The 10,897-nt window shown below is 60.1% G+C and overlaps 1 protein-coding gene across 2 annotated transcripts in view; it reads right to left on the bottom strand.

The window, feature by feature from the left end:
* POLD1 (DNA polymerase delta 1, catalytic subunit) overlaps window positions 1-10,897 on the bottom strand; it is a 16,971-nt gene that overhangs the window by 3,657 nt on the left and 2,417 nt on the right. Inside the window, exons 4-21 of one of the 2 annotated variants that reach the window (XM_040634348.1) lie at window positions 10,744-10,869; window positions 10,505-10,673; window positions 10,345-10,426; window positions 10,139-10,268; window positions 9,427-9,593; window positions 9,007-9,111; window positions 7,287-7,427; window positions 7,089-7,199; window positions 6,495-6,686; window positions 6,222-6,310; window positions 6,038-6,154; window positions 5,733-5,846; window positions 5,269-5,416; window positions 2,449-2,544; window positions 2,199-2,336; window positions 925-1,100; window positions 439-591; window positions 197-299 (exon numbers count right to left, since the gene is read on the bottom strand). In XM_040634348.1, coding sequence (XP_040490282.1) covers window positions 197-299; window positions 439-591; window positions 925-1,100; window positions 2,199-2,336; window positions 2,449-2,544; window positions 5,269-5,416; window positions 5,733-5,846; window positions 6,038-6,154; window positions 6,222-6,310; window positions 6,495-6,686; window positions 7,089-7,199; window positions 7,287-7,427; window positions 9,007-9,111; window positions 9,427-9,593; window positions 10,139-10,268; window positions 10,345-10,426; window positions 10,505-10,673; window positions 10,744-10,869 — 2,357 coding nt within the window. The remainder of the gene's footprint in view (window positions 1-196; window positions 300-438; window positions 592-924; window positions 1,101-2,198; window positions 2,337-2,448; window positions 2,545-5,268; window positions 5,417-5,732; window positions 5,847-6,037; window positions 6,155-6,221; window positions 6,311-6,494; window positions 6,687-7,088; window positions 7,200-7,286; window positions 7,428-9,006; window positions 9,112-9,426; window positions 9,594-10,138; window positions 10,269-10,344; window positions 10,427-10,504; window positions 10,674-10,743; window positions 10,870-10,897) is intronic. The other variant, XM_040634349.1, reaches the window with a different exon arrangement.

Here is a 10,897-nt window from a genome sequence, read left to right as displayed (position 1 = left end):
GGGGGGGGGGGCCCTCCAGAGGGCACAGGAGGCCTGGGAGAAAGGCATCATGGAGCCAACTCCCAGGGGTGTGTTGGGGGCGGTTCTCAGGGCCCTCTGGGGCCCACAGAGGGAAACACCCTCCCCACCGGGCTTGGAAAGCAGAAGTGAGAGCTGAGGGGAGCTGGGCGGAGCGGGCAGCCCAGGTGGGCCTGACCTCGGACTTCATGTAGGCAGCCACGCCCTTTGCAGCGCCGATGATCACGTAGGGGACACGGTCGCCCAAGCTGGGCGCACTCCCGGGGTCCCGCTTCCTCATCCTGCGGGGAGACCGGGGCGGCCGGGCGGGTGAGGGCAGGTGGGACGGCGGGGGCGGGTGGGGGTGTAGGAAGCGGCGCCCAGCTGGCAGGAGAGGGGCTATTTCTGGGGGGCCCTGCACACCCCACCCCGCCGGCGGACCTCTCGGCCAGCTCCACGTGGGCCTGCTTGCCGGCGTAGTCAGCGGCCGCGCGGGTCAGCTCCTTGGTGATGACCAGCTGGGAGATGTCGATGCGGTTACACAGCAAGTCGGAGATGACGTCCTGCGCGTGGGCCACGGCACCCGCGGGGTCTCTGCAGGGCCGGGATGGGGGGTGTCGCCGGTGGCTGCCAAGGCCTGGGCTGGCACCTCCACCACCCCCGAGGCTGGGGGGCCAGGATGTGCTCTGGGGCTGAAGCCCAAGGCGGGGAGGGACGCGGCCAGGCCACAGGGTGCAAGGTGGCAGAGGCGGGGCCGAGGCCCACAGCTGTCCAACCCCACACTCTTTCCACCGTTCCACCACTGAGGACGAGCTGGGCCTGACACCTGTGTCCCCAGGGGAGGAGGGGGCTGGGGGCCGGGACTCCTGGGTCTGAGGGACAGGGGCTGGGGCCTGGCCTCCGGGGCTGGGGGGAGGTCCCACTCACCGGTCGATGAGCAGGCGTCGCAGGGAGGCAGTGACGAGGTTGGCCACGAGGGGGCAGTTGTCCCTGCGCACGGCCTCCAGGCCCTTGCAGTCCATGCGGTCATGGGCATCCGGCCGGGAGGAGAAGAGCAGGCCGGCATAGCGCTTCTTGCTGATGAGCAGGTAGGGAAAGTAGACCTGGGGGGGAACCTGTGGCTGAGACCCTCAAGACTTCCAGAGTCCTGAGACTTCCCTCAGAAACAGAGGACACACAGGGCTAGTCTGCTAGTCTGGGACACTGGGGGACGTGGACCCTAAGACCCCAGCCTGAGCCCAGGGACACCCTCAGCATTCCAGGGGCCTCAGATGTGAAACAGAGACTGGGATAAACCTAGAGACAGGTCCTAAAGCATAAGACCCAGACATGAGGGTGTAGCCTGGGGAGCCCCAAATCTGGATCTGGGACAGACCTGAGGTGGACAGGGGTACAAGGAGCTGAGACTTAGGCCCAGGAGTGAGCCCTGAGGTAGGGGCTTCTCAAAATTGGGAGGCTCCAGGGGCGCCTGGGTGGCACAGCGGTTAAGCGTCTGCCTTCGGCTCAGGGTGTGATCCCGGCGTTCTGGGATCGAGCCCCACATCGGGCTCCTCCGCTATGAGCCTGCTTCTTCCTCTCCCACTCCCCCTGCTTGTGTTCCCTCTCTCGCTGGCTGTCTCTATCTCTGTCAAATAAATAAATAAAATCTTTAAAAAAAAAAATTGGGAGGCTCCAAATTTGTGAACAGGTATACCCAAGACCTGACCCCAAGTTTGAACCTTGGGAATAACGTGCAGTTTGAGTCCCCAGACCCCAGCCCGATTACTGCTGGGAGCCAAGGAGCACTGGCCAACGGTGCCCCGATCCAGGATTCGCCCCACCAGGGTCCCCACCGCCCAAGGCAGCCCCCACACCCAAAACCAGAGATGCTCTAAGACTGACAAGGTTTTCAAAAAATAGACACTGTCCTGCGTAGCAAAGCCCAAGACTTTAGAGGTTTTCAAACAGGAGAATCCACGCAGCAAAATACTCAAAACTGGGGCATATGAACGTAAAGAATGGGATACCCAGAATACCCAGATCAGGGCACCCCAAAATAGAGAGGCCCTGAGCAACACTGGGGTTCTCCAGATGCTGACATACTAGGGGAACCTCACACGAATGCGTTCTTAAACTTTGCAGGCACTGAGAATCAGAGATCCTCTGAAACCGGCAAGGCCCGAGCCTGCCCACTCCAAGCCCCGAGGGAGGCTCCCACTTACCTTTTCAAACTCGAGCCGGATAGGCGGGGGAAAGTGGCCTGACACCCAGTCTGCGGCCTCCCGCCCCAGAGCCATCGCCTCGGCCACAGAGGAGACACCAAATCGGCACATGACTGAGTCAGTGTCACCATACACCACCTGGGGAGGGGTGTGTGTAACTGGGAGGCAGGGGGAGGTGGGGGCCAACTCCCTGCACTCCCCCGATCAGTCCTGGGCCCATCTCTGGTCAGCAGGTGGGGTGGCCGCTGACCTTGGCATTGGTACCATAGCCATTCTCCACCGTGTACTTGGACTCCACCAGCTGCTTTGTTCTCTCAATCATCTGGCGCCCGAACCCAGTGACGCTCTGTCAGGGAGAGAACCAGGCAGTGAGGGCCCAGGAGCCATCTGCAGTGAACACGGGCTCAGGGTGCCACCTCGGCTACTTCCTGGAGCGTGGACTCGGGCAAGTCACTCCGCCTCTCTGAGCCTTGATTTCCAACTCAACAATATGGGGCTACTAAGCTGCTCCTTAATGGTCTGTAGGAAAGAACTGGGTCCCTGGCCCAGAGCTCTGGGCGCAGAAGAGGAATGACTGCAAAAAATGCATGTTGACAAGGCCGAGGCCAGAAGAGGCCATCAGCACTTCTTTTCCCTCCAGAGGTGCTGTAACATGTGGTGACACTGCAGGCAGCTCCTCATGGTGCAAGACCACCAGCACTCCTGGCCCCCTCCCCCACAGTCAGCACTACCACCCCCACATCCTTGGGCAACCAGAAATGACCCTACACTGTTAAATGCCCCCCCCCCCCAAGGGAGGTTGAGAGTTGTGCTAGCCTCATGCAGAAACTTTCCTACAGTCTTACTTTACAGGAAACTGAAGCTGGGGCAGTGAGGGGCCAGGGGACACACACCAAGGAGAAATGGGTGTGACTCTTCCGTTTCGGTTTGTTTGGACTCAGAAGATCCCTGTCTTTTAACTAGAGATTTAGGTGACTTACATTTAGTATAATAATTGATCATATCTGGACTTAAATCTACCACTTTACTGTCTGCCTTCTGTTTGTTCCACCTGTTCTATGTTCCTTCTTTCCTTTGCCTTTTCCTGGAATGGTTCTGTGGTTGTTTTGTTTTGTTTTGATTCCATCTCTCTGCCCCTATAAGCCTGAGGGACAGCAGTAAGAAATGAGGCTAAGAAACAGACATGACAAAGGAACAGAGGGAAGGGTGAGGAAGGAAAAGACAGAAAGACGAGGCAGCAGTAGCTCCGATGAAGGAGCTCCAGGGGAAGGAAAGCTGAACCCTCCTGGCCCGGTCTCTGCTCAGGGGCTGGAGTCTGACAGCCAAACACCCACCTCTTTCCACCGAGGAGGCCGGGGAGGCCCCTGAGGACTATGGAAGGCCGATGAGAGGAGTATGGGTGGGATGCACTATGGGATGAACCTTGCCCTAAGAGAGGCCCAACTTTTAGAGGGAACCTCTGAGCCCTTGGAACGTCCTGCCTAAGACAGTGTTTTTGTTCACCTGGGACCTTGGACTATACTAACAACATGACTCACGGTGAGGCCTCGGGCCACACGGTATCAGCCTGACCTCTGCATGGGCCGGAGTCCGAGTAACAAAGGTCAATCACACAGATGCTCCATGCCTACATGACTGATCCCCAATAAAAACCCAGGACACTGAGGCTTGGGTGAGCATCGCTAGTGGGAAACACTCCATGCATGTTGTCACACATCAGTGCCAGGAGAAATGAGCACTGTCTATGTGACTCCGCTGGGAGAGACAACTAGAAGCTCTGTGCCTTTGCCCTTGGCTGATTTTAATTTCTTTCTTTCTTTTTTTTTTTTTAAAGATTTTATTTATTTATTCAACAGAGATAGAGACAGCCAGCGAGAGAGGGAACACAAGCAGGGGGAGTGGGAGAGGAAGAAGCAGGCTCATAGCAGAGGAGCCTGATGTGGGGCTCGATCCCATAACGCCAGGATCACGCCCTGAGCCTAAGGCAGACGCTTAACCGCTGTGCCACCCAGGCGCCCCTGATTTTAATCTCTATCCTTTATCTGTATTAAGTCATGATCGTGAGTATGATGGCTTTTCTGAGTTCCTCGAGTGCTTCTAGCGGATCACTGGGTGGGAGGGTGATCTTGGGGGCCCCGGAAATGAAGGTAGGTGGGTGTGTACGCAGGCCTCTCCCACCAGAAAGCCCAGTCACTGGCAATTCTTCCCAAGTCTTCCAACCAGAGCCACATGAGGACTGACCTGGTACCCAGATACAGACGGATCTTCCCATGGCTGGGAGTAACCAAGTATGGAATGGGCTGAGACCCAATCCCCAGGGGAAGGGGCTGGACAAGAAGCCCTTTCTAAGGCCCTCTCTTAGGCCATGAGCCGAGGCACTGATCCCAGCGTGGCAGAACCTCAGGTCCTTTGTGGTCTGATCATGGATCTGTTTTTCTGTCTGAGCAGCAGAGCTGCCTCTGGTAAACAGGCCTGGGACCCTGCTGTGGGACGGGAAGGGAGGCAGTGGGCTCTTCGGCCCACATTCCCTCTCAGAGCAGAACAATGACCAAGCAGCCTCCCACCTGCCAAATTCAGTGACGGAGCACGCACAGCAAATCAAGCGTCAGAGCCTGGCTGTGCTATCGGGTGGCCCCCCCAGCCCCCATGAGCAGAGACGCGGCTCTGTTCTCCCATCAGGTGGGAGGGAACCTACCCTCCGCATCCCCACCCTCACGGGGAGCAGCGGAGGAGGTGGGTAGGGGTCTGTCAGATTGACAAATGGAACGAATGAACAGTGAACCAAACCTCTGCTCACCCCACCACTCCCCCTGCCTCCCCTGCTTCATCTGCCTGCAGAGCCCTCGGCACCAACTGCCTTCCTCTACGCATTGACTGCTGTCACCATCTGTGCGCCCACGAGGCTGCACGCTGCGGGAGGGCAGGAACCCGCATCCGTTTTGCCACCTGCTGGACCCACAGAAGATGCTCAGCAAGTTGGGGCGACGTGACCTCTACCACACGGAGACCTGGTTCTCCTAGGGAGGGGCTGTCTGCTCCCCACTGCCTACTGTGCAAACGGAGCACTCACCTGGGAGATCTCCAGGCACGGCAGCTTGCCCACCTGGGCACCAGTGAAGCCATATACAGAGTTGGCGCTCACTTTCAGTGCCAGCTGCCGCCCGTCCAAGACCTGCCGACGCAAGGGGTCCGTCTCCTGGGCCAGCTCAGCCTTGGCCCTGGAAGGACAAGAAGCAAAGGCCACTGACGCAGTGTCCCAGATCTCAGGGAGAGATGAGAGGCCAGGCCCTGGGCACTGGTTACGGTGCCTTTCTAGAAATGGGTGCTGTGTACTGGTGTGCAGGATGTGCACTGCACAGAGGCGCCCAGCAGAGGGGGCAAATGGGAGCTGTCTGGAAGGGCGTCTTGTTCTAATTCACACACAGCTGCAATTAAGTGTGGCATGGCGATCCTGGGGTGGCCCAGGAGGGACAGGGACTGACGAGGAGCCTCAGGAAGTTTGAGCAGGGGTGGGCGGGATGCTCAAGAACCCACCTCTTTCGGGCGCTGAGCAGGTTCTCCAGGATCTGGGGCAGTAGCCCTTTCCGCACTGACGTCTTCACAAACTCATCCCCTGTGGGTGTCTTGATGAACTGATCCTCGGTCAGGCTGGGTTGGAGGATGTGGGGGGAGGAGAGGGTGTGAACCTGACCTCCCCATCTCTTCCTCCTCCAGACCCTTCAGGCTTTCCCCACCTCTCGAGTCTCCCCTCCCCACTATTTCCGGGTCCCTGGCCCTATCCTGCCTGAAGCCGGCCCCCGGGCAGTCCTGGGGCACACAGGATGAAGGGGGAGCCATACCCTAATTTCTGGGCAGCCCCGGGCCGCAGGAGCGTGGTGTAGCACAGATTGTGGGCCATCATGATGGACGGGTACAGAGAGGAGAAGTCCAGGGTGGCGATGGGGACATCGTAGTACCTGGGAGGGTGGGGAGGAGTCAGGCCCGGGAATCCCAAGCCACCCCCACCCAACCACGGGGCCTCACCCTTTGAGGGGCTCGATGACGGTGGCCCCCGTGTAGTCCTCGCCACCCTCTGTCTTCACCACGGGCATCAGCAGTCCCTCACGCATGGCCTGGGAGAGGAGAAGTAGGGCAATGAAGGCAGGCAGGGGTACGGCAGACCGGAAGAGGAAGGAGGAGGAGCAGGGAAGGGCGTCCATATCACGGCCCAGGAGCCACAGCGAGAGACCAGAGGCCAGGAGTGGGGGCTTGCTGGGGGTGTCGTCATGGGGCCCAGCCTCAGCTCTGCCCACTGACCTGCCGCAGGAGCTGGGACACGACCTTGACCTGCTGGCCGCGGCTGAGCAGGTAGCCGAGGGGCACGCCAGTGACGCGTGCCATCTCCATGGCGTTCACCAGCACCATGAGCCGCTCCAGCAGCCGCAGGGGCAGGAAGGCATCCTTGAGGCAGTACACGGCCAGCCGGCGGCGCGTTTGGTCATTCCCGTTCTGGGGACAGGAACTGACGGCATCAGTGGGGATGGGGGTGGCCGCGGAGACTCAGGGTCAGGGAGAGGGCGAGGGTCTGGGTGTGGAGCGGGCGGGGGGAAGTCAGGGAGTTGACAGGGTCCGAGGGAGGAGGGAGCCGTCTGAAGGGTGAGTGTTGAGGAGAGGTGCGGGCAGGAGAGCGAGATAAAGGTCGAGGCAGGGTGAGGTCACAAGTCAAAAGCAAGAGGTCAAGGTGAAAGTCGGGAGAACAGCTGGGAGGCTGAAGCCCCCGGTCAGGAAGGCGGGAGGCTGAGGTCAGACGAGTAGACAGAGTAAGATCAGAGGTCAGGGGCAGGAGATGGAGGCGCAAGGTCAGGGCAGGCGGGAGGAGGGGTCAGAGGTCACAGGCTGGCCGCCAGGCACCTGCAGGTCGGTGATGATGCTGTGCTGCACATCCTCCTTCTGCTCGCCCAGGAAGTGGAAGCTCACGGCGTTGAGCGTGTAGGAGCGGAGCTTGTACTCCCGCAGCAGCACCTGAGGCGGGGGGAGGAGCGCAGGGTGGGCCCGGGGCCCCGGCGGCAATCCCGTGAGGTGGGCACCCGCCCGGCCCGGCCCGCATACCTGCAGCATGTCCATCTGCACGCGGCCCACCATGCTGACCACCTTGCTGTCCCGCCGGCCCGTCTGCTTAGACTGGAAGGACGAATCCCGGATGTTGGAGCGGAGGCCAGACACGCGGCCCAGGAAGGGGAATGTATGCACCTGGGGACAAAGTCCAAGGGCAGGGGGAGCTGCGGTGGGGCACGGCCGGCCCAAATCTGGGACCCCCCCCCCCCACGGGGCTGCGCCAGAGGAATGGAGACCAGATGGGCCACGAGGCCACCCATGATGCCGAGTCTTCCTGCTGCGAGCCCTGAAGCAGGGGCAGTTCTGATGCAGAAAAACCCCCTGGGGCTGGGGAGGCATGGACTGGAGGTGAGAGACAGGAGGCCAGGACGGGGAGAGTCAGAGGCCTGATGGCTGCAGGGCTGAGAGGCTAAGGATGGTGCCTGGGGGTTGGGGAGATGGGCAGCTGGAGGAGGGGCAGAGCTGGGGAGACAATGCAGAGCTCAGTGGGGAGGCGGTGTGTGCATGCGGTGGGGGGCTTGGGGAAGAGCTGAGTGGGAGCACAGCAGGGGGAGCACGGAGAGCTAGGTCTGCGGTCAGGACAGACAGACAGTGGCACTGGAGGGGAAGGTGGGAGGGCCAGGGTAGAGAGGAGAGGCCTGAGCCGGTGAGCAGCAGGGCAGGGGGGCAGAGGGGAGACGGGCAGTGCCCCGTGTATAAATGCCAGACTGGCAGGGATGGACTTCTTCCTGGCACTGTCGGGGGCCATAAACATGATTTTATTTGACGGCATTCGATTTTATTTAAGTAGGCTCCGTGCCCGCGACCCTCAGATCAAGAGTCACGCGCTCCAGTGACTGAGGCAGCCGGGCGCCCCAAACGTGATTTTTCTTTTTCATTACAAAATTGGCCAAACATAAGGAAGAGGAAGAAATAATACAATATGACCCTCGTCGTGAGCTGAGTTGTGTCTCCTTGCTCCCCCACCAAAGACGCTGAAGTCCTAACTTGCCAACGCTTCAGAAATACGGTCTTTACAGATGATCAGCTAAGATGAGGTCATCAGGGTGGGCCCTGATCCCCTCGGACCGTATCCTTCGAAAAAGGGGAAATTTGAGCAGAGACACAGAGGGAAGACAAGTGGCAAAATTAGGGAGATGGCCTTCTACACCCCAGGAATATCTGAGAGCACGAGAAGCTAGGAGAGACCTCAGTAAGAACCAGCCCCGGGAGGCTCTGATCTCGGGCTTGAGACGACACAAGACTGTGGTCCTGCGTTCTGGCAGCCCTGGCACACGAACGCGCCCCACACAGTCACCCCCAGATACAAGCATCAAGGTTTTGCCACACACTTCGAGGAACGCCCCACTTTTCCTTATTTTTGGCCGCCGTGTTTTGAAGTCTAGGAGATAAGACGCTACACCCTTGCATGCTTCAGTCTGCCCTCAAACACATCAGCCTTTCCTTACTTAACCATAAACTCCCTCCTTGCCTCTGTAAAAGCCACGATAACCCTCTGGACTCCGAGCAGGGCAGGGATGGGGCCAGAGCTGGGTTTTCAGCAATGTCCCTGGAGCCGCTGGGGGCGGTGGGCTGCAGGTACAGAGCAAGAGGGACCACCTGCAGGGGGGCAGAGCCACGAGGGAGAAGGCAGAGAGGAGGAGCAGGGTGGCCGCCCACCCTGGAGCCCCCAGTGGGGCTTCTGAAGGCAAGCTCCCCCACTTGCCTGCCCTACCTTGAGAGTCTGGGCCCGGGAGATGAGGTACGGAAGGTCAAAGTTCTGGATGTTGTAGCCAGTGATCACGTCGGGGTCCATGGTGCGAATGAAGGTTGACCATGCCTGGGGGTGGGAGCCCACTGGGTCACTCTGGTTGTCATCTTGATCATCCCCTCTGGCGTGGATCCTCCCCACTCCTGGAACATTCCAGAAGCCCCCAAGAACAACCCTAGAGCCCTCCTGTCCCTTGTAGAAAGATCGGGCAGGTGCTTCCGAAAAAAAACACAGAACCCAGAGGGGAAATGTTCACCCCCCTCCCCAAGCAAAGGGATCTGAACCCGTGGACTGGGCGTGCCAGCATCCAGAGGCCTTCAGCCTGGGATGCGGAGGCTGGGTGGGGGGTTCTGAGGAAATGAGGGGAAATGGAACCAGAGGCACCTGGAGCAGCTCCTCCTCCCGCTCGTAGCTCTGCACTTTGGCGCCCAGGATAGGGGCACAGGGCCGTAGGGTGAGCGCCAGGCGCAGGAAGGGCTCCGGCTCACCCCAGCGCAGGCCCAGTGAGCAGATTTGGATCACGGGATCCCGGTCGGGTTCAGGGAAAATGCCTGTGCGGGGAAGAAGGGGGATGCAGGGTACCAGTCTCTTCCTTTTCCTTCGTGACACATCAGGGTGGCTGCACCTCCCAATTTCCCCAGTCTGTCTACTCCCCTCTATCCCCACTGCCTGCAGACCCCGCACGACCCACCCTGGCTCCCCTCTGCCTTCATCTTCTGGCCCTCTCCCTGCCCCTCATAGACTGGGATGGTCCTGCCCCAGGGCCTTTGCACTTGCTATTCTCTGCAGATGTGTGTGTGTGTGTGTGTGTGTGTGTGTGCGTGCGTGTGTGTGTGTGGTGTGGGAGGCTGCTCATCCCTCTTCACGAGGCTGGCCTCATCACCCGAGGCCTTCTGTGCCCACCAGTCTGAGCTGCCCTGTCACTGTCCACCACCATCCTCCTTTAATGGAGAATCTTTCAATAACCTGTCCATTTGCATGTTCACTCCCTCCTTCCCAAGTGAGCTCAAGAAGCATGGGGACTCCTGGGGCGAGACTGGCATGTCACCAATATCTAAAGGGAGGGCAGGAGGAGCCCCAGGCCCCAGAGACAGACCTTTGCGGCCAGCACACTCGATGTCAAAGCTGAGCACACGCAGGGGTGCAATCCGCTGCCACTGCCCTTCCGGCGGGTGACTGACCACGTCAGACCACAGCACGTCCGCCTCCAGCTGACACAGCGTGGCCTATAGGGATGGGGCCCATGAGTGGCTGCAGGGTCCCAACTCTGTGCCCCACCACCACCCCGGGGGAGCCCCGTACCTTCCCCTCCTGCCTTAGGACATATTTCCCTGCTGGGAGTTCCAACCAGTTGCAGCCGACGATGTCTGTGTCCACCATGAACCTGGAGGGGGACAAGGATCAGTTGGCAGAAGCTGGCTGGGGGGTGGGGGTGGAGGCTGAAGCGAGGCAGGGGCCATACCGGATCTCGAAGTCAACGTTGGCCTCATAGGGCGCGAAGCTGGGGGTGCCCAGGCCTGCCACACGGATGCCCTGCTCCAGGAGGCGGCGGGCGGGTGCCATGAGACGCGGCAGCGCAAGGGTGATCCGCAGAAATGGGGAGGGGCCCTGCCCGTGGTACCCGAACATGCCTGCGGACAGATGAGGCTGGCACCGGCCCGGAGGGATCCCTACCCGCTTGGTCCCCGGGGCAGCACTCACTCTCCCGGGAGCACAGCTCCACAGACAGCACCGCTGGCCCTGTGAGCTCCTTCCCTCCGCGCTGGTCCCTGCTAATGGCGGCATTCAGCTCCCGTTGCAGGTCACCCAGGTGCTCGGACCCAAAACCTGGGTGTGGCAGAGCTGGTCAGAAGTG

Source organism: Ursus maritimus, unplaced genomic scaffold (assembly GCF_017311325.1).
Source record: "Ursus maritimus isolate PB19 unplaced genomic scaffold, ASM1731132v1 scaffold_19, whole genome shotgun sequence".
Taxonomy (NCBI): domain Eukaryota; kingdom Metazoa; phylum Chordata; class Mammalia; order Carnivora; family Ursidae; genus Ursus; species Ursus maritimus.
The sequence above is the reverse complement of the archived record's forward strand: the minus strand, read 5'-3'. Positions and strand labels throughout refer to the sequence as shown.